Here is a 22,958-nt window from a genome sequence, read left to right as displayed (position 1 = left end):
ATAGCAACAAGGAAGCCTTCCAATGATAACTATAAGGATGGAAGTGTTGTTTCCCCTAGCCTTCCACAAACTACAAGGTTGACACCTCAACAATTGGAAGATAAAAGAGAAAGAGGGCTTTGTTACAGTTGTGATAGAAATACACTAAAGGTCATAAGTGTGCTGAGAAGAAATTATTTTACATAGATTGTGAAGAGGAGGAAGAAAAGGAACAAGAAACTTCAAAAGAAGAGGATATACACCAGGAAAAAACCCTAGAGAAAGAAGAAATCAATTCAACCATATCTTGTAATGCATTGGCTGGAATTACCACTCCTCAAACTATTAAGATAGAATGACATATCAAGAAGAAAAAGGTAATAATGTTAATTGATTCAGGTAATACCCATAATTTTATTCATTGTAAGATAGCCAAGGAATTGAATTGCTTTCTATATCCAGCACTAGAGTGTCAAGTGATGGTTGCAAGTTGAGGAACCATAAATTTCTCTGGAAAGTGCCATAATATCAAGCTATCCATGGGAGAATATGTATTGAATAGCCCAATTCTTTCCATTCCAATGGGTGGCGCTGATGTTGTACTAGGAGTCCAATGGCTACAATCCTTGGGTACGATAGCTTTTAATTTTCAAGAACTTTTCATGAAATTTTCTTCGGAAGGAAAGGAAGTTGAATTAAGAGGTATCAAAAGGAAACCAGGAAAGATAATAAACTCTAATGGAATGACAAAAATTCTAAAGAAAGAACAATGAGGAGTAATTGCACAATTATGTTCACTAGAGGTTCCCACATCAAAATCATTTATTTCTCCGGATCTCCAAAAATCCTTGGACAATCATTCCAAGGTATTTGAGACTCCCAAGGGTCTCCCACCTATTCATGATCATAATCATGCTATTTATTTGATTCCAGGAAGTGTTACTCCAAACAACAGGCCTTACAGATATCCCTATGCCCAAAAGAGTGAAATTGAACATATGGTTGCAGAAATCCTAGAGGCTGGTATAATTCGACCTAGTCAGAGGTATTTCTCTACTCTAGTAGTATTGGTGCACAAGAAGGATGGATCATGTCGCATCTGTCCGGATTATAGAGATTTCAAAAAGATCATTATTAAAGATACATTTCCATCTCCTATCATTGATGAACTATTGGATGAATTGCATGGATCAATTTACTTCACCAATTTGGATCTTCGTTCAGGATATCATCAAATCATAATGAAGACTGAAGACATTCTGAAAACAAAATTTAGAATTCATGAGGTTCATTATGAACTTTTGGTCATGCCTTTTGGCCTTACCAATGCACCTTCTACATTTTCAAGGTTTGATGAATTCCATTTTCAAACCCTTCCTTAGAAATTTTTTGTTAGTATTTTTTGATTATATACTAATATATAGAAAGTGTTGGAAGGATCATGTTCAACAGGTTGACAAGGTGCTCAAATTATTGGAGGAGAAACAATTATATGCAAAAATATCCAAATGTTTCTTTGAAGTACAAGAGGTGGAATATCTGGGTCATATTGTATCTCATGAAGGTGTTAAGGTAGACCCTAGCAAAATTAATGTCATTAAGGAATGGAAAATCCCCACATCCATAAAGCATTTGTGAGGATTTCTCAGGTTGACAGGGTATTATCACAAGTTTGTCAAGAATTATGGTAGAATAAGAATTATGGTAGAATAGCTGCACCTCTAACAACATTATTGAAGAAAGATGCATTTTTATGGACTCTAGAAGCAACGAATGCCTTTGAACATATTAAAGAGGCAATGTGACAAGCATTGGTCTTAGCTATACCAAACATCACAAAAACATTTATTGTGGAATGTGATGCCTCAGGAAATGGAATTGGCATTATTTTAATGCAAGAAGAAAGACCCATTGCTTTCGAAAGTCATCCAATCAAAGGAAAGTATTTACACAAAGCTATTTATGAGAAGGAAATGTTGGAAATACTACATGCACTTAAGAAATGGAAACCATACCTAATAAGAAGACACTTCAAGGTAAAAATGGATCATGATAATCTTAAATAATTTTTAGAACAAAGATTATCTTTAGAAGAGGAGCAAAAATGGGTCACAAAGATATTGAGTTATGACTTTGAAATCATATACAAAAAAGGGAAGCAAAATGTTGTGGTAGATGCACTCTTAAGAAAGGATGAGGACGTGGAAGAATTGGTTTATTCCATTTTTATTATCCAACTAGATTAGATAAATGAAGCAAGGGATGAATGGAAGAATGACGAAGAAGTGTGGGAACTCATTCAAAAGCAATAACAAGATTTGAGTACATCAGATACATTTAGCTGGAAAAATGATTCATTATGGTACAAAGATCACTTGTGCATATGTCATAATTCTCAACTCAAAAAAAATATTCTTATGGAATTGCACGCCTCTCCCTTAGGAGGGCACTCGGGAGTTTTAAAAACTTACTAGAGGATTAAGAAGGATTTTTTTTGGGATGGCCTTAAATCTGATATTCAAAATTTTGTGGCAGAATGTTTGGTTTGCCAAAAAAATAAAGTTGAAACAATTAAGACCCCGGGTCTATTACAGCCTTTATCCATTCCAAGTCAACATTGGGAGGAGGTTTTAATGGATTGTATCACAGGTTTACCTAAGTCTAAAGGAAAGAGCGTCATCATGGTGGTAGTTGGCAAACTTACCAATTGTGCACACTTTTGTGCACTATCTCAGCCATTTAAAGCCAGTACAGTTTCTATTGCATTTATGGAAACAATTTAGAAGCTACATGGAAACCCAAAGATTACTGTAAGTGACAGAGATCCCATTTTCACTGGAAATTTTTGGACATAATTATTTTCATGTCTTGGTACTCAGTTAGCTCATAGCTCATCTTATCATCCTCAATCTAATGGGAAACTGATATAGTAAACAAATGTTTGGAAGGATACCTTAATTTCTTTGTATCTGATAAATAGACACAATGAGTCAAATGGTTGCCTTTGGCTGAATGGTGGTATAACACTTCCTTCCATACTGCAGCAAAAATGACCCCATTTATGGCATGTTATGGATATCACCCACCGTCCATCACATCATATTTAAGAGAAAATTCTAAGGTTGAAGCAGTGTAATATCACATCAAGCATCCACAACAAGTTCTCCAACTCTTAAAGGATAACCTAACTTTGGCATAGAATAGAATGAAACAACAAGCATATCAACATCACAACAAATGAAGTTTTGACATAGGTGACTAGGTATTTCTACGGCTACAACCATATAAACAAATGTCCCTCAAGCAAGCTAAGAAGGATAATAAATTATCACCAAAATATTATGGTCCATACAAGGTGTTGCAAAAGATTGGTACTATGGCATACAAATTAGATCTTCCTGCAGCTTCTCGAGTGCACCCAATTTTCCATGTTTCATGCTTAAAGAAGGTTATTGGTGACAAGATCGCAATTAAAACAATATTTCCAGAACTTGACAACAAAAAATCATATTGGAACCTAAAGCAATCATAGAAAAAAGAACTCAACAGCTATGAAATCGATCAATTTCAAAGTATCTTGTCAAGTGGAAGAACTTACCCATTGAAGAATCCATATGGGAGGATGAGAATTTTATACAGAAGCATCCATAACTACTCAAGCATTGAGGACAACACTTTTTTTAAGGAGAGGGGCATGTTAGGTCCATATAATACTAGTGATTCCCCCATTACTATTGTCATTGTAGCCCTTATTGTTATTGTTATGCCCCTATTGTCCCCATATTGTTATTATTGTACCCCATAGAAGCCCACTATTGTTATTATTGTGCCCTTATATTATTATTGTTATGTCGGCTTTGATTATATTGTGACCCGTTAGACTCCTATATATAGAAAGCAGGTTTTTTCATTTGTATCATCCAAGAATAGTTCATTTGTGTAATGTAAAGGAGGTTTCCCCCTCAAAGAGGATGATTTCTATGGCGTTGATATTTACGCCGTAAGGCGTTTCCCTCTGAAATCAACTCCCCCAATTGCCACTGTGTACTTGTTTGAGCCATCTGATCAGATGTTAGATGATTGAAACGTTCCAGACCGTTGGATGTAGTTTAGGTGAGTTTCTTATATTCTTTCCGCACAGTTTTTCTGGCTGCTTCAAAGCGCCGCACAGTTTTTCTCGCTGCTTCAAATCTCCCTGAGCAGGCAGCGTCTCTGGGCATCCGACTCGAGGATCTCGGAGCTTGATGAGCTTTTATCTCCAGTGAAGATTTTGCAAGGCAAAGTTTTCAATGGATCTTCTGGGCTTCAGATTTCCTCCATCGGAAGAGAAATCCCGCATCGATCAGAAGAAATTGAAATTTCTCGGGTTTTATGAAGGAAAATCCCCTTACAGACAGAGGACGGACTAGATTATGAATGAAGATGCCAGATTCAGATCTTCCACAGTCAAGGTCATTAGTTTACTTTGATAATCATTTTATCCAGATCTTCTGTAGACCGTCAAATATTCTGATTATTGCAAGTTTTTCAGGAATTTTTGTTTATGCTGGTCACATAAATCAGAGTTGTAGTCGTTATTTAACCTGAGAAGGTGGTTCAGATTCCAGAGCCCTTTTGTTCTTACTTAATTCGGGGATTTATGGTATTTTCATTTCATGAACCATTGCGAATTGAATTTGTTTAAAATGGTGCAAGCAAAGCTTTAGATTGAACCCACTTTATTCAGTGATAAGGTAACTACAACTTTTCATGAATATTTCAATGGACAGATTACATTTTGAAGCTTATGTTCCTTATTCCATTCACTTTGTTGTATTTTCCACCTTTGGGGTCAATATTGGGGCAAACTGAACCGATGATGCATATGACCAGCTAATTTTTAGACCTAAAGTCTATTTTTATCTTCAACTGCAGAAATAGTTATATTTGTTGTACTTATTGATCTGTGGCCAAAGTTTTGCCCTTTTGAAGTTCCTGCTATGAGCTATCCTTTTGTTCTCTTTATCAGATCTTTTGCCTGTAGGATCTATAAAGTTGTTAGCTGAAACGTCCTTTGTAGTACCTTGTTTGGTTTATATTCGTGGATTCATTGACAGTATTGACATTTTGAAGTCTGCTGTTTTTGCTTCTGCGCATTAATTTTCTGTATTTGGTCTATATTTATTATTGTGTGTGGGCATACTTATGGAATTTCTGATCTTCAACTGGCAACTGCCACCTGTTCATAATTTGCCGAAGTCCATTTATTTGGGGATTGAGTTATGATATTTGTTTTCATAGAGTTCTCAAGGTATAGACGAAATGCTATTTCAGATTCTTTGTTCTGATGTTGTTTTCCTTGGCGTTCTTTTGATGTCTGTAATGTGCGTGCATTACCATCAACAAGAAAAATCTTTTCGTAATTAGAATTGTCTAGCAATTGGTGTATATTATAAAAAATATAAATCTGATTAACAATTAAACATGGTTTAAATTGTAGATTTTGCAACGTATTTTCTGCAGTATTATCTGGGCGAATGAAAGCAATAAGAAAGATGGTACACAAACATGGGAAATCAACTACTTTAAGTTGTAATGTAGGAAGCAGGTGTTCCTTGTCTGCTATAATATGGAGTTTGGCCGTATGGATACTATTGATTCATGCCTACAACACCTTAACTCCATCAAATTCTAACAAAGTAGATTCTCAGGTGCAACAGTATCTCCTTTCCACGTACAGAGAACATGAAGATATAGAGGATAGGGGTTTTGAAGTCAAACAAAGATGCAAAAAATTTATCTCCCCAGCAGGAAAACATAGGGGAAGGAGACATACCCCAGTAGATGATTTTCTTGATGTCACATCTCAAAGAAGATCCCTTTACTTTCCAGAGGAAAATCTTGCAGTGAACCCTCTGAAGACTGAAGATAGCAGAAAGTACTACTTTTATCCTGGCAGAGAATGGTGTGACACAGACAGCAGGTCCATACAGGCACATGGCGGAGGAATAACTTATGTTGAAGAGACTTAGACCTTCTACTGGTATGGAGAGAATAAAGATGGTCGAAGCTATCGTATCCACAGGAAAGGAACTGCACGAGTGAGTTAATTGTTTCTTTCACTTCTGCCGCTCTGAATGATGGATTCTATGCTATTATTTGTCTTCCTATGCATTTCATGAAAATGGACATATTTTTATGCTCTTCTGGTAATTTTATTTCTGTAGTTTTAAGTCGACAGAATGTTTGCAGAGATATTTCTGGATCTACATTCATGTAAGAGTTGTTGTATGATTCTGAACATTTAAGTTAGCTTCCCATTGTGAAAATTTACCATATCATATTCATTTGTATAAGTCCTTGATTGAACACTCTATTTCTGGCAGATTTTAAATGTTGTGGTAGAATCCTCTGCACAAGACCTTAGATGTAGATGCCAGGTTGACATTTTGAAATTTGTATACTAGTAACTTTTATGGGTGTTTAATCTCTTTTCAGCAATGGAGAAGCAATTCGAAAACAAACATGAATTATGCTAGAATTGAGCCAGACAAAAATAGTTGGGGTTGGAGCTGGTTAGAACGTTGGATGGCTGCAAAGATTTGGGAGAATAGACTCATGGAACAAGCCCAAATGGATGCTTGTGAAATTCAGTCTCTCAAAAGCTATGATGATGCTGGAGAGAATCTGAGGAAATCTCATCAACCAGGCAAAGTTAAAGTTCACAGAAACAATATTAGTGTTCGTGTTGGAGAGTAAAATTTTGAGTTCAAAAGCCGCAGTGCTCAACTGTTGATTAGATTCTTGGTTGGTGGCTGTGAGGAGCTAAAAGTTTGGTTTGATCTGGTGATTGGAGACATGGTCAGCTGGATTGCATTTGAGTCTTTGAGAAAGCCACTTACTAGAGAACTGTGTTTAAGGGAAAAAACAAATCTATAGCAGAAGCAAAAGAGCATGAATTTTCAGCTAAGCTTCTGGCTGTTATCTTAGCTGGCCTTGCAGATTCAAGGCATAATGGGAGTATTTCTTTACAGAAGCCAAACAAAGATAACTGGGATATATCAAAACATTCTTGGCTGTATTCCTGCAGGCATATTGATGGTACGATATGAGTAAGGAGTGTGTACACTTTAAGTTAGTGATTTGAGATGGGATTTCTTTAATAGTGACGTTATTGGGCTTCTTGCCTAGTTTAATACTGTGTAAAGATTTCAACTTGGAATGAGATTCTATATATATATCTAACGCTTATATGTTTTCTTTCTGCATTTTTTTGAACTTTATAATACAATTGTAATGATCTTATGGTCAGTTGTAGTTCATCCAGGCTAAATAATTGTATTTTGGTGTTAGCATTTTTAGGTTCTTAGTTATCCCTCCAGTCTTTCCATATATTAGCTGATGCTTCTATATAAGCAATGAATTTTTGATCTGAACACAAATGTGCTCCCTTTTCAGATTCCTGTAATTTCACTGTCAAAAAAAGTGATGTTGGGAAACAAGTACCAAAAAAGATATAATTTAAGAGAGATGTTCAGCAATCCATGACATTTTTCAGGTATTTACTCAGAAAGGCCTATAATTAGGCTTGCTTGAGGATGCTTCTGATTTGTGTAGGAATGTGATATAATTTGTTTATTTGTAATAACGTCATATTGATTGATGAACTTGTATTTTTATTCATTTTCTGGCATACGACATACTTAGCCCAAGCCTTTCGTTGTATAACTTGACATTGATTGTTCGAATTCCTAGGGATATTGTTCGAATTTTTTTGACTCATATAATCTTATTTTTAATATAAATGGTTTTCTTGTCTTTTAATGGCAAAGTGTTTGAGAGCCCATCCATTTGCGGAAATCTCAATGGGAGAACCCTTAAATTATATGGGAGGCATCCATGACAGAAATCATTACTTGTCCTTTAATGACAGGGAGCATACGAGGTCATCCATTACATAAAGTTTATGGGCGAGCTGGATGTTTCATTTAGTGGCTTAAGTATTGCAATTATATATATGTATATCTATTTTTGACCTTATGGGATTTTTGGTGTATTGGATAACTTTCAGTGAATTTGGCAATGTGTTAGACAATAGTAGTGCAGGGTATTTCGTATGGTTCTATTCCTTCTTGATTTTGATTGGAAGTTGCAGAGGGTGCGCTAACACAGATTTGACGGTTTAGTGAATTTGGCAATTTGTCAAACAATATTACTTTAGGGTGTTTCTTATGGTTCTATTCTTTCTTGACTTTGATTGGAAGTTGAAGACAATATGCTAACATGGTTTTCAGGTAATGCTATGCATCTCTTCTACTAGCAGAGAAATGAACGGCAGGTTTCTGCCTTATCTTGGTGTGGTTTTTGGATAATTATATGTTGAAGTTTCTCTTGATTATAGCCATACTCAAGTCATTGTTTGTCTGATTTGGTGAATATAAAGTATTTGGGTAAATCTCTGGTAAATGGGCTTCCACTTCATTTGTGGACTTCTAGGTTTTATATTAGACCATGTGAAAGGAGGTAGAACACCATGTAATTCTTACTTCCCAATGCCAATAATGGACATACAAGTCCCATCATCAAACATTTATCTCAGATTCAGAAAGAGCACGATGATACGTTGCTAATAAAACAATGTAACTGTATTTTTCTGCTTTGGCAGTCTTTTTGTCATTCTTGGAGGCAATTAAAAGACAATGAATCGTTCTGACCACTCTCTTCTTATCAGTTCTGCAACAATAAGTTGGGATTCTAGTTCATCAAAGCCCGCATTGAGAAACATAAATATGGAGGTTAAACATGGCCAAAAATTGGCAATTTGTGGAGAAGTTGGATCTGGAAAATCAACTCTTTTAGCTGCAATACTTGGAGAAGTACCAAAGTTAAGGGGCAGTGTGAGTATGAATTATTTACCTCCTTACCTTAACATTGTCAACCATTTAAATTGATTGATTCTCTTTCTTATTGTTCTCAACCCTGCCTCTGCAGTTGCAAGTCTGTGGCACCCTCGCATATGTTTCTCAGACTGCATGGATTCAAACTGGAACAGTACGAAACAACATATTATTTGGGCGTCCCATGGACGAGCAGAAATATCAGGAAGTTATCCTCAAGTCTTCGCTGGATAAAGACCTCCTGAATCTTCCCTTCGGTGATCAGACTGAAATAGGAGAAAGAGGTGTCAATCTCAGCGGTGGCCAGAAACAGCGGATATAGCTTGCCCGTGCCTTATATCAAGATTCTGATATTTATCTATTGGATATCCTTTCAGTGCTGTTGATGCTCATACAGCTACTAGCCTGCTTAAGGTTAATATGGCGATTTCCTTCTAATATAAAGGTTTTTAAAGTTATTATGTAGCTGTTACTAATTTTCTTGTTGCACCTTTATACAACAATGATTTTCATTTTCTTTAAGCTTTCGCAGATCCTATTAATCACGGATTTTGATGTGTAGGAATACATAATGGGAGCACTGTCAAACAAGATAGTAATCCCTGTAACACACCAAGTTGATTTTCTCCCGGCATTTGATGCTATTCTGGTTAGTAAACAGTTGTCCTAGCCATGTGGAAGTTGTTTGTTTGCTTGTATACAACATTTTGACGAAGTTTTTTAACAGATTGCACATAATTATAACTCCTGTAATTTTAACATATCTAATGGTCATAGCTTTGGCAATTTTTCTTTGAATTTCTACACTAAAGTTTCTCTCTTTTGTAGTTGATGGTAGATGGGAGATTCATCAAACTGGGAAATATCAGGAACTGTTGGTCTCGAGTGAAGTATTTAGGGAGCTTGTGAATGCACACAAGAATATTGTTGGTTCCAATGAATCAACAGCCACGATGCCATCCACAAAAGATGAACCGATTAATGACGAGAGAAAAATTCAAAGGAGCAAATCACAAAAAGAACGACTGATTTCAAATAGAGCTCCCAAGGGGGATCAACTAGTTAAAAGGGAAGAGAAGGAAGTTGGGGACACTGGTTTGAAGCCATATATTGACTATTTGAAATAGAATAAAGGTTTCTTATATTGTTCTTGTGTTGGTCTCGGTCATCTTATATTTCTGATTGGGCAGATTTCAGGAAATATTTGGATGGCTGCAAAGGTGCAAAGTCTTCAAGTTAGTGTATTAAGTTTAATAACAGTGTACTCACCCATTGGGTTCACATCTATATTGTTCTTATTCCTTCGGTCATTGCTTTGTGTTATTTGGGGGCTTGAGGCATCAAAGTCCTTCTTTTCTGAGCTTCTGAGTTCTTTATTCCTAGCACCAATGGAATTTTTTGATGCAACTCCATTGGGAAGAGTTCTGAGTAGAGTAAGTATTTTATGTAATCACCGTGGGCTTCCTTCTTTTCTTTTCACTCCTTAAAACAAAAAGTGAAATTTGATGTACATCAGGGTAGTAAACTACTGACATTTATCTTCCCCACCTCCTTTTTCAGGTTTCTTCAGATTTCAGCATTCTCGATGTAGACATTCCTTTCTCTTTTGTCTTTGCCATGTCATCTACCATGAATGCTTATAGCAGTCTTGGAGTTGTGGCTGTTGTAACATGGCAAGTTTTGTTTGTAGCCATTCCAATGATTTATTTGACCTTTCAAGTCCAGGTAAAACGCCACTTCATGAAAGTTTCTTGAGAAGACTCTGTACTTCACTATGAATATTGTGAGAGAAGCTATAATTGATTTTTTGTTTGTTCAATTTAATCAGAAATACTATTTTGCCTCTGCTAAAGAACTGATGAGACTGAATGGTACAACAAAATCACCTAATGCAAATCATTTTGGCGAGTCCATAGCAGGAACAATGACCATTAGGGCTTTCAAGGTTGAGGATCAGTTCTTAAAGAAGAACTTAGACCTTATTGATAAAAATTCGAACCTCTTTTTTCTACAGTTTCTCGGCAAATGAATGGTTGATTCAGCGTCTAGAGATGTTAAGTGCAACTGTTCTTTGCTCCTCTGCTCTTGCTATGGTTCTACTCCCAAAGGGAAACTTCAATCCTGGTATGGACGATGAAACTAAGGTTCGTCTGTGGGAGATATCTGCTGTTACTGGATGCTTTTATGTATACGATGATGATGCCTAACATTTGAACTGGTGCAGGTTTTGTTGGGATGGCACTATCATATGGTCTGTCATTCAACATGTCATTGGTTTCCAGTATTCACATCCAATGTACACTTTCAAACTACATTCTTTCTGTAGAATGCATCAAACAGTACATGCACATTCCTAGTGTGGCACCAACTGTTATAGAATATTGCAGACCACCAGATAGTTGGCCCTCACATGGGAAGGTGGAATTTCAAGACTTGAAGGTACATGAATTATGCATTCCAACAAGATGAATGTGTTAACATTTATTTTTCTAACTAAAATTTGAATGGTTTATTATGTTTGCAGTCAAATATATTTTGATATGTGTGCAGATCAGATATAGAGCCAACAGCCCCCTTGTTTTACGGGGCATTACATGTACATTTGAGGGAGGTCAAAAGATTGGCATTGTTGGGCAAACAGGAAGTGGGAAGACCACTCTCATTAGTGATATTTTTCGATTAGTGGAACCTGCATGGGGTAGAATCCTTATAGATGGTTTGGATACTACCTCTATTGGGCTTCATGATTTGTGGTCGCTCCTTGGGATTATTCCTCAAGAACCAACTCTTTTTCGAGGAACTGTTCACTTCAACTTGGATCCATTATCTGAGCACTCAGATTTGACAATTTGGGAAGTATGTAAATGCTATTCAACATAACATCTCATTGAATTTATCCTATGTGGAACGACAATAGTAAATAATGCTTTGAATTTATTTTCTTTCTTTATTAAGGTTCTGAACGAGTGTCAACTTGGAGACATTGTAAGAGGGAAGGTGGATGGCCTAGATGCACCAGGTAAATTTTGTATTAAATATATATTTTTAAATGTCATGGAATTCTTTGACATGAGGCCAAGAATTTGGCTGTTAGATTTGCAAGTTTTTTGTGGCACTAAAAGATCAATAAAATGCAGTGGGGGATGATGGAGAGAATTGGAGTGTAGGACAAAGACAATTATTTTGTTTCGGACGTGCATTGCTAAGGAAAATTTGAATCCTTGTTGTAGACGAAGCAACAACATCAATAGACAATGCTACAGATGCCATTCTCCAGACAATAATTAGAAAGGAATTTGGAGATTGCACTGTAATTACCATTGCATACAGGATACAGACTGTTATGGACAGTGACATGGTGGTTGCCATCAGTGATGGTAAGGCCCTGTAATTATATCTTATCTCTGTGTTGTATGCATGGATTGGTTTCAACTGAATTTGTTGCAGTTGAGGAAATGGACAGTAGTGAAAGTGAGTCTATTCATTTCTACCTAATTTGAATGCTTTTGATTTGAATTCATGCAGGTGAGATGGTGGAGTGTGATCATCCATTGAAGCTGATGGAAAGGGAAGGATCGTTATTTGGAAGGCTTGTGATAGAGTATTGGTCCCACACATCAAATGCTATTCTTCATGCAACAAGCACTAAATGAATAACCTTTCCGTCTCTCTGCCCAGATCATGAGATCTTTGGTTGATGCTTTAACTCTTGCATGAAGGGCTAATTGTAGCATTGGTGACCTTATTGTTCAATTGATGTATTCTCTCTTTTGTAGTTGATGGTAGATGGGGAGATTCATCAAACTGGGAAATATCAGGAACTGTTGGTCTCGAGTGAAGTATTTAGGGAGCTTGTGGATGCACACAAGAATATTGTTGGTTCCAATGAATCAACAGTCACGATGCCATCCACAAAAGATGAACCGATTAATGACGAGGGAGAAATTCAAAGGAGCAAATCATAGAAAGAACGACTGATTTCAAATAGAGCTCCCAAGGGGAATCAGCTAGTTAAAAGGGAAGAGAAGGAAGTTGGGGACACTGGTCTGAAGCCATATATTGACTATTTGAAATAGAATAAATGTTTCTTATATTGTTCTTGTGCTGGTCTCGGTCATCTTATATTTCTGATTGGGCAGATTTCAGGAAATATTTGGATAGCTGCAAAGGTGCAAAGTCTTCAAGTTAGTGTATTAAGTTTAATAACAGTTTACTCAGCCATTGGGTTCACATCTATATTGTTCTTATTCCTTTGGTCATTGCTTTGTGTTATTTGGGGGCTTGAGGCACCAAAGTCCTCCTTTTCTGAGCTTATGAGTTCTTTATTTCGAGCACCAATGGAATTTTTTGATGCAACTCCATTGGGAAGAGTTCTGAGCAGAGTAAGTATTTTATGTAATCACCATGGGCTTCCTTCTTTTCTTTTTGCTCCTTAAAACAAAAAGTGAAATTTGATGTACATCAGGGTAGTAAACTACTGACATTTATCTTCCCCACCTCCTTTTTCATGTTTCTTCAGATTTCAGCATTCTCGATGTAGACATTCCTTTCTCTTTTGTCTTTGCCATGTCGTCTACCATGAATGCTTATAGCAGTCTTGAAGTTGTGGCTGTTGTAACATGGCAAGTTTTGTTTGTAGCCATTCCAATGATTTATTTGACCTTTCAAGTCCAGGTAAAACGCCACTTCATGCAAGTTTCTTGAGAAGACTCTGTACTTCACTATGAATATTGTGAGAGAAGCTATAATTGATTTTTTGTTTGTTCAATTTAATCAGAAATACTATTTTGCCTCTGCTAAAGAACTGATGAGACTGAATGGTACAATAGAATCACCTAATGCAAATCATTTTGGTGAGTCCATAGCAGGAACAATGACCATTAGGGCTTTCAAGGTTGAGGATCAGTTCTTAAGGAAGAACTTAGACCTTATTGATAAAAATTCGAACCCCTTTTTTCTACAGTTTCTCGCAAATGAATGGTTGATTCAGCGTCTAGAGATGTTAAGTGCAACTGTTCTTTGCTCCTCTGCTCTTGCTATGGTTCTAATCCCAAAGGGCAACTTCAATCCTGGTATGGACGATGAAACTAAGGGTCGTCTGTGGGAGATATCTGCTGTTACTGGATGCTTTTATGTATACGATGATGATGCCTAACATTTGAACTGGTGCAGGTTTTGTTGGGATGGCACTATCATATGGTCTGTCATTCAACATGTCATTGGTTTCCAGTATTCACATCCAATGTACACTTGCAAACTACATTCTTTCTGTAGAACGCATCAAACAGTACATGCACATTCCTAGTGTGGCACCAACTGTTATAGAATATTGCAGACCACCAGATAGTTGGCCCTCACATGGGAAGGTGGAGTTTCAAGACTTGAAGGTACATGAATTATGCATTCCAACAAGATGAATGTGTTAACATTTATTTTTCTAACTAAAATTTGAATGGTTTATTATGTTTGCAGTCGAATATATTTTGATATGTGTGCAGATTAGATATAGAGCCAACAGCCCCCTTGTTTTACGGGGCATTACATGTACATTTGAGGGAGGTCAAAAGATTGGCATTGTTGGGCAAACAGGAAGTGGGAAGACCACTCTCATTAGTGATATTTTTCGATTAGTGGAACATGCATGGGGTAGAATCCTTATAGATGGTTTGGATACTACCTCTATTGGGCTTCATGATTTGTGGTCGCTCCTTGGGATTATTCCTCAAGAACCAACTCTTTTTCGAGGAACTGTTCACTTCAACTTGGATCCATTATCTGAGCACTCAGATTTGACAATTTGGGAAGTATGTAAATGCTATTCAACATAACATCTCATTGAATTTATCCTATGTGGAATGATAATAGTAAATAATGATTTGAATTTATTTTCTTTCTTTATTAAGGTTCTGAACGAGTGTCAACTTGGAGACATTGTAAGAGGGAAGGTGGATGGCCTAGATGCACCAGGTAAATTTTGTATTAAATATATATTTTTAAATGTCATGGAATTCTTTGACATGAGGCCAAGAATTTGGCTGTTAGGTTTGCAAGTTTTTTGTGGCACTAAAAGATCAATAAAATACAGTGGGGGATGATGGAGAGAATTGGAGTGTAGGACAAAGACAATTATTTTGTTTCGGACGTGCATTGCTAAGGAAAATTTGAATCCTTGTTGTAGACGAAGCAACAACATCAATAGACAATGCTACAGATGCCATTCTCCAGACAATAATTAGAAAGGAATTTGAAGATTGCACTGTAATTACCATTGCATACAGGATACTGACTGTTATGGACAGTGACATGGTGGTTGCCATCAGTGATGGTAAGGCCCTGTAATTATATCTTATCTCTGTGTTGTATGCATGGATTGGTTTCAACTGAATTTGTTGCAGTTGAGGAAATGGACAGTAGTGAAAGTGAGCCTATTCATTTCTACCTAATTTGAATGCTTTTGATTTGAATTCATGCAGGTGAGATGGTGGAGTGTGATCATCCATTGAAGCTGATGGAAAGGGAAGGATCGTTATATGGAAGGCTTGTGATAGAGTATTGGTCCCACACATCAAATGCTATTCTTCATGCAACAAGCACTAAATGAATAACCTTTCCGTCTCTCTGCCCAGATCATGAGATCTTTGGTCGATGCTTTAACTCTTGCATGAAGGGCTAATTGTAGCATTGGTGACCTTATTGTTCAATTGATGTATTCTCTCTTTTGTAGTTGATGGTAGATGGGGAGATTCATCAAACTGGGAAATATCAGGAACTATTGGTCTCGAGTGAAGTATTTAGGGAGCTTGTGGATGCACACAAGAATATTGTTGGTTCCAATGAATCAACAGTCACGATGCCATCCACAAAAGATGAACCGATTAATGACGAGAGAGAAATTCAAAGGAGCAAATCACAGAAAGAACCACTGATTTCAAATAGAGCTCCCAAGGGGGATCAGCTAGTTAAAAGGGAAGAGAAGGAAGTTGGCGACACTGGATTGAAGCCATATATTGACTATTTGAAATAGAATAAAGGTTTCTTATATTGTTCTTGTTCTGGTCTCGGTCATCTTATATTTCTGATTGGGCAGATTTCAGGAAATAGTTGGATAGCTGCAAAGGTGAAAAGTCTTCAAGTTAGTGTATTAAGTTTAATAACAGTTTACTCAGCCATTGGGTTCACATCTATATTGTTCTTATTCCTTCGGTCATTGCTTTGTGTTATTTGGGGGCTTGAGGCACCAAATTCCTTCTTTTCTGAGCTTCTGAGTTCTTTATTCCGAGCACCAATGGAATTTTTTGATGCAACTCCATTGGGAAGAGTTCTGAGCAGAGTAAGTATTTTATGTAATCACCATGGGCTTCCTTCTTTTCTTTTCGCTCCTTAAAACAAAAAGTGAAATTTGATGTACATCAGGGTAGTAAACTACTGACATTTATCTTCCCCACCTCCTTTTTCATGTTTCTTCAGATTTCAGCATTCTCGATGTAGACATTCCTTTCTCTTTTGTCTTTGCCATGTCGTCTACCATGAATGCTTATAGCAGTCTTGGAGTTGTGGCTGTTGTAACATGGCAAGTTTTGTTTGTAGCCATTCCAATGATTTATTTGACCTCTCAAGTCCAGGTAAAACGCCACTTCACGCAAGTTTCTTGAGAAGACTCTGTACTTCACTATGAATATTGTGAGAGAAGCTATAATTGATTTTTTTGTTTGTTCAATTTAAGCAGAAATACTATTTTGCCTCTGCTAAATAACTGATGAGACTGAATGGTACAACAAAATCAGCTATTGCAAATCATTTTGGTGAGTCCATAGCAGGAACAATGACCATTAGGGCTTTCAAGGTTGAGGATCAGTTCTTAAAGAAGAACTTAGACCTTATTGATAAAAATTCGAACCCCTTTTTTCTACAGTTTCTTAGCAAATGAATGGTTGATTCAGCGTCTAGAGATGTTAAGTGCAACTGTTCTTTGCTCCTCTGCTCTTTCTATGGTTCTACACCCAAAGGGCAGCTTCAATCCTGGTATGGACGATGAAACTAAGGGTCGTCTGTGGTAGATATCTGCTGTTACTGGATGCTTTTATGTATACGATGGTGATGCCTAACATTTGAACTGGTGCAGGTTTTGTTGGGATGGCACTATCATATGGTCTGTCATTGAACATGTCATTGGTTTCCAGTGTTCACATCCAGTGTACACTTGCAAACTGCATTCTTTCTGTAGAACGCATCAAACAGTACATGCATATTCCTAGTGTGGCACCAACTGTTATAGAAGATTGCAGACCACCAGATAGTTGGCCCTCGCATGGGAAGGTGGAATTTCAAGGCTTGAAGGTACCTGAGTTGTGCATTCCAACAAGATGAATGTGTTAAGATTTATTTTTCTAACTAAAATTTGAATGGTTTATTATGTTTGCAGTCGAATATATTTTGATATGTGTGCAGATTAGATATAGAGCCAACAGCCCCCTTGTTTTACGGGGCATTAAAAATACATTTGAGGGAGGTCAAAAGATTGGCATTGTTGGGCGAACAGGAAGTGGGAAGACCACTCTCATTAGTGCTATTTTTCGATTAGTGGAACCTGCAGGGGGTAGAATCCTTATAGATGGTTTGGATACTACCTCTATTGGGCTTCATGATTTGTGGTTGCGCCTTGGGATTATTCCTCAAGAACCAACTCTTTTTCGAGGAACTGTTCACTTCAACTTGGATCCATTATCTGAGCACTCAGATTTGACAATTTGGGAAGTATGTAAATGCTATTCAACATAACATCTCATTGAATTTATCATATGTGGAATGACAATAGTAAATAATTCTTTGAATCTATTTTCTTTCTTTATTAAGGTTCTGAACGAATGTCAACTTGGAGACATTGTAAGAGGGAAGTTGGATGGCCTAGATGCACCAGGTAAATTTTGTATTAAATATATATTTTTAAATGTCATGGAATTCTTTGACATGAGGCCAAGAATTTGGCTGTTAGATTTGCAAGTTTTTCGTGGCACTAAAAGATCAATAAAATGCAGTGGGGGACGATGGAGAGAATTGGAGTGTAGGAAAAAGACAATTATTTTGTTTCGGACGTGCATTGCTAAGGAAAAGTCGAATCCTTGTTCTAGACGAAGCAACAACATCAATAGACAATGCTACAGATGCCATTCTCCAGACAATAATTAGAAAGGAATTTGGAGATTGCACTGTAATTACTGTTGCATACAGGATACCGACTATTATGGACAGTGACATGGTGGTTGCCATCAGTGATGGTAAGGCCCTGTAATTGTATCTTATCTCTGTGCTGTATGCATGGATTGGTTTCAACTGAATTTGTTGCAGTTGAGGAAATGGACAATAGTGAGGGTGAGTCTATTCATTTCTACCTAATTTGAATGCTTTTGATTTGAATTCATGCAGGTGAGATGGTGGAGTGTGATCATCCATTGAAGCTGATGGAAAGGGAAGGATCGTTATTTGGAAGGCTTGTGATAGAGTATTGGTCCCACACATCAAATGCTCTTCTTCATGCAACGAGCACTAAATGAATAACCTTTCCGTCTCTCTACCCAGATCATGAGATCTTTGGTCGATGCTTTAACTCTTGCATGAAGGGCTAATTGTAGCATTGGTGACCTTATTGTTCAATTGATGTATTCTCTCTTTTGTAGTTGATGGTAGATGGGGAGATTCATCAAACTAGGAAATATCAGGAACTGTTGGTCTCGAGTGAAGTATTTAGGGAGCTTGTGAATGCACACAAGAATATTGTTGGTTCCAATGAATCAACAGCCACGATGCCATCCACAAAAGATGAACCGATTAATGACAAGAGAGAAATTCAAAGGAGCAAATCATAGAAAGAACAACTGATTTCAAATATAGCTCCCAAGGGGGATCAGCTAGTTAAAAGGGAAGAGAAGGAAGTTGGGGACACTGGTTTGAAGCCATATATTGACTATTTGAAATAGAATAAAGGTTTCTTATATTGTTCTTGTGCTGGTCTCGGTCATCTTATATTTCTGATTGGGCAGATTTCAGGAAATATTTGGATGGCTGCAAAGGTGCAAAGTCTTCAAGTTAGTGTATTAAGTTTAATAACAGTGTACTCAGCCATTGGGTTCACATCTATATTGTTCTTATTCCTTCGGTCATTGCTTTGCGTTATTTGGGGGTTTGAGGCATCAAAGTCCTTCTTTTCTGAGCTTCTGAGTTCTTTATTCCGAGCACCAATGGCATTTTTTGATGCAACTCCATTGGGAAGAGTTCTGAGCAGAGTAAGTATTTTATGTAATCACCATGGGCTTCCTTCTTTTCCTTTCGCTCCTTAAAACAAAAAGTGAAATTTGATGTACATCAGGGTAGTAAACTACTGACATTTATCTTCCCCACCTCCTTTTTCATGTTTCTTCAGATTTCAGCATTCTCGATGTAGACATTCCTTTCTCTTTTGTCTTTGCCATGTCGTCTACCATGAATGCTTATAGCAGTCTTGGAGTTGTGGCTGTTGTAACATGGCAAGTTTTGTTTGTAGCCATTCCAATGATTTATTTGACCTTTCAAATCCAGGTAAAACGCCACTTCACGCAAGTTTCTTGAGAAGACTCTGTACTTCACTATGAATATTGTGAGAGAAGCTATAATTGATTTTTTGTTTGTTCAATTTAATCAGAAATACTATTTCGCCTCTGCTAAAGAACTGATGAGACTGAATGGTACAACAAAATCACCTATTGCAAATCATTTTGGCAAGTCCATAGCAGGAACACTGACCATTAGGGCTTTCAAGGTTGAGGATTAGTTCTTAAAGAAGAACTTAGACCTTATTGATAAAAATTTGAACCCCTTTTTTCTACAGTTTCTCGGCAAATGAATGGTTGATTCAACGTCTAGAGATGTTAAGTTCAACTGTTCTTTGCTCCTCTACTCTTGCTATGGTTCTACTCCCAAAGGGCAGCTTCGATCCTGGTATGGACGATGAAACTAAGGGTCTTCTGTGGGAGATACCTGCTGTTACTGGATGTTTTTATGTATACGATGATGATGCCTAACATTTGAACTGGTGCAGGTTTTGTTGGGATGGCACTATCATATGGTCTGTCATTGAACATGTCATTGGTTTCCAGTGTTCACATCCAGTGTACGCTTGCAAACTACATTCTTTCTGTAGAACGCATCAAACAGTACATGCACATTCCTAGTGTGGCACCAACTGTTATAGAAGATTGCAGACCACCAGATAGTTGGCCCTCGTATGGGAAGGTGGCATTTCAAGACTTGAAGGTACCTGAGTTGTGCATTCCAACAAGATGAATGTGTTAACATTTATTTTTCTAACTAAAATTTGAATGGTTTATGATGTTTGCAGTCGAATATATTTTGATATGTGTGCAGATTAGATATAGAGCCAACAGCCCCCTTGTTTTACGGGGCATTAAAAATACATTTGAGGGAGGTCAAAAGATTGGCATTGTTGGGCGAACAGGAAGTGGGAAGACCACTCTCATTAGTGGAACCTGCATGGGGTAGAATCCTTATAGATGGTTTGGATACTACCTCTATTGGGCTTCATGATTTGCGGTTGCGCCTTGGGATTATTCCTCAAGAACCAACTCTTTTTCGAGGAACTGTTCACTTCAACTTGGATCCATTATCTGAGCACTTAGATTTGACAATTTGGGAAGTATGTAAAGGCTATTCAACATTACATCTCATTGAATTTATCATATGTGGAATGACAATAGTAAATAATGCTTTGAATCTATTTTCTTTCTTTATTAAGGTTCTGAACGAGTGTCAACTTGGAGACATTGTAAGAGGGAAGGTGGATGGCCTAGATGCACCAGGTAAATTTTGTATTAAATATATATTTTTAAATGTCATGGAATTCTTTGACATGAGGCCAAGAATTTGGCTGTTAGATTTGCAAGTTTTTCGTAGCACTAAAAGATCAATAAAATGCAGTGGGGGACGATGGAGAGAATTGGAGTGTAGGACAAAGACAATTATTTTGTTTCGGACGTGCATTGCTAAGGAAAAGTCAAATCCTTGTTCTAAACGAAGCAACAACATCAATAGACAATGCTACAGATGCCATTCTCCAGACAATAATTAGAAAGGAATTTGGAGATTGCACTGTAATTACCGTTGCATACAGGATACCGACTGTTATGGACAGTGACATGGTGGTTGCCGTTAGTGATGGTAAGGCCCTGTAATTGTATCTTATCTCTGTGCTGTATGCATGGATTGGTTTCAACTGAATTTGTTGCAGTTGAGGAAATGGACAGTAGTGAAAGTGAGTCTATTCATTTCTACCTAATTTGAATGCTTTTGATTTGAATTCATGCAGGTGAGATGGTGGAGTGTGATCATCCATTGAAGTTGATCGAAAGGGAAGGATCGTTATTTGGAAGGCTTGTGATAGAGTATTGGTCGCACACATCAAATGCTCTTCTTCATGCAACAAGCACTAAATGAATAACCTTTCTGTCTCTCTGCCCACATCATGAGATCTTTGGTCGATGCTTTAACTCTTGCATGAAGGGCTAATTGTAGCATTGGTGACCTTATTGTTCAATTGATGTATTCTTGTGTTAGATAAGATCTCAGTGTAACAGCGATCAAAATGACGGGTCTACGAAAATCTGGGAGGCCAGTTGTTTAAAATTACCTCATCTGTTGTTGCAACCTGAATTTTCGTTCATAAAAAAATACTTTGAACAATGTGTTTTTGTGCACAAGGGCCTGAAAAAGTCTCTATTGAAATTTCTAAGTCTAACCTGTTAGAAATTCTTCCTGCGCTATCTGGTTTATTTCACCTACTTGTTTAAATTTTTAACAAGTTATTTAACCATATAAATACTGAAAATAAACACAAATTGGGACTTTATAACCTGAATTTTAGTAATTACCTTTGCTGATTTGATATGTCGGGTCTTAGGTCATCCAAACCAACTTACAATTTTAGTTATAACTTTACAATTTTCCTTGGAATGTAAATGAATGGAATGTCAACTAAAGCAGGAGGCTTATGGGACTGTACTAAAGTTTTCTTGGTTGCTTCCTTAAAGACTATATGTTATATAAGAATCACAAATTTACAGAATGAGTTCAACCAGACCAGGGGGCTTGCAGTACTGCATTGAACTTTTATGCTTGCGTCATTTTAGACAATACATGTCATATAAGCATCACAAATTGATAGAATGAACTACTAGTAATGGAGTTGAATTAGACATGGGGGTTACATTTACTTTGATATAATAAACTTCTTGTGTACTGGTGTTTAGATATGATTTGATGTGCTACTAGTGTAAGAGTGGTTATTGTCATTGTAAGTAAGGTGATTATACCACTCGGCAGCAAGTGTGGCCTCCCCTTGTATGGGAATAATACAATGAAATGTTGCTGACTATCACCATTGAGAACAACCCACGGCTATATCATCAATTATTCTTAATACATACACATTTTTCTTGTAATTTTGCCCAACCCACCATAGAATTTATGTGCATGTTGAAGGTGGTTGCTTATTTCAAATTGGGGAACTTGGCTTAAAATTATGAGTTCCAAACTTAAATCCTATTTCAATGAGTTGGCTACACATCTAATTTGTTGAACTTCAACCTTGGGAACTAAACGGATGCTGACTTTTTTTGTTGTGTCGTTTGTTTCTTCTTTCTAAATGATGATGTGCCCAACCACATACTAGCACTTACAGTAATATATTCATCCAAATTTGTCATACGTTTGCATATTTTGTGCACTGTATGGGCTGCGATAGCTTTATAATTTTTGTACTCTTTAGACATTCTTGCAAGGGGAATGTGATGGCATTTTTATTTTTGTACTCTTAGACACTCTTGGTAGTGCCAAATGGTACTTTGAAATATTGTTGTTATAAAATAATAGCTACATTGCACAAGCATCTAGAATGTTCGAACATTGGGAAGGTGGATATGATTGTTTATAACATCAAAGTTTCTTCACATTGCACAAGTATCTAGAATACAGGAACATTGGGAATGTGGATATGAGGGTTTATAACATTAAAGTTCCTTCCAAATTTACAAGAAACGTTAGGTTGGGAGTGGCAAT

At 37.0% G+C, this 22,958-nt stretch overlaps 2 protein-coding genes and 2 pseudogenes across 5 annotated transcripts; all 4 read left to right on the top strand.

The window, feature by feature from the left end:
• The first annotated feature begins 3,988 nt into the window (after positions 1 to 3,988).
• LOC149168895 (ABC transporter C family member 10-like) lies at positions 3,989 to 12,663 on the top strand (annotated as a pseudogene). Its single transcript, XR_016259768.1, has 12 exons — positions 3,989 to 6,059; positions 8,690 to 8,855; positions 8,950 to 9,269; positions 9,418 to 9,515; positions 9,694 to 10,288; positions 10,416 to 10,580; positions 10,684 to 10,979; positions 11,080 to 11,294; positions 11,406 to 11,711; positions 11,811 to 11,874; positions 11,993 to 12,232; positions 12,381 to 12,663. The product of XR_016259768.1 is annotated as an ABC transporter C family member 10-like (transcript).
• A 529-nt stretch (positions 12,664 to 13,192) lies between these two features.
• Positions 13,193 to 19,410, top strand: LOC149168893 (ABC transporter C family member 10-like). The gene is made up of 9 exons (XM_089425009.1): positions 13,193 to 13,237; positions 13,332 to 13,529; positions 13,633 to 13,927; positions 14,028 to 14,242; positions 14,354 to 14,659; positions 14,759 to 14,822; positions 17,891 to 18,130; positions 18,279 to 19,135; positions 19,273 to 19,410. The coding sequence occupies exons 1-8, from the start codon at positions 13,193 to 13,195 to the stop codon at positions 18,404 to 18,406; spliced, it is 1,491 nt and encodes a 496-aa protein (XP_089281135.1). The 3' UTR covers positions 18,407 to 19,135; positions 19,273 to 19,410.
• Positions 16,108 to 17,415, top strand: LOC149168894 (ABC transporter C family member 10-like). 2 transcript variants are annotated; one of them, XM_089428475.1, is made up of 3 exons: positions 16,108 to 16,877; positions 16,978 to 17,171; positions 17,278 to 17,415. In XM_089428475.1, the coding sequence occupies exons 1-3, from the start codon at positions 16,805 to 16,807 to the stop codon at positions 17,290 to 17,292; spliced, it is 282 nt and encodes a 93-aa protein (XP_089284601.1). In that variant the 5' UTR covers positions 16,108 to 16,804; the 3' UTR covers positions 17,293 to 17,415. The 2 variants fall into 2 exon arrangements, with proteins under 2 accessions (XP_089284601.1, XP_089284600.1); XM_089428474.1 differs by having other exon boundaries at positions 16,112 to 16,877; positions 16,978 to 17,192; positions 17,278 to 17,408.
• Positions 18,911 to 21,584, top strand: LOC149168892 (ABC transporter C family member 10-like; annotated as a pseudogene). The gene is made up of 8 exons (XR_016259182.1): positions 18,911 to 19,135; positions 19,230 to 19,427; positions 19,531 to 19,826; positions 19,927 to 20,141; positions 20,253 to 20,541; positions 20,641 to 20,704; positions 20,823 to 21,062; positions 21,211 to 21,584. The product of XR_016259182.1 is annotated as an ABC transporter C family member 10-like (transcript).
• The last annotated feature ends 1,374 nt before the right edge of the window (positions 21,585 to 22,958 follow it).

The sequence above is a fragment of the Pinus tabuliformis genome, chromosome 4_2, assembly GCF_031772625.1.
Source record: "Pinus tabuliformis cultivar Carrire ecotype Pingquan chromosome 4_2, CPIR1, whole genome shotgun sequence".
In the NCBI taxonomy this organism is placed as follows: Eukaryota; Viridiplantae; Streptophyta; class Pinopsida; order Pinales; family Pinaceae; genus Pinus; species Pinus tabuliformis.
This window is presented reverse-complemented; position numbering and strand designations above follow the sequence as displayed.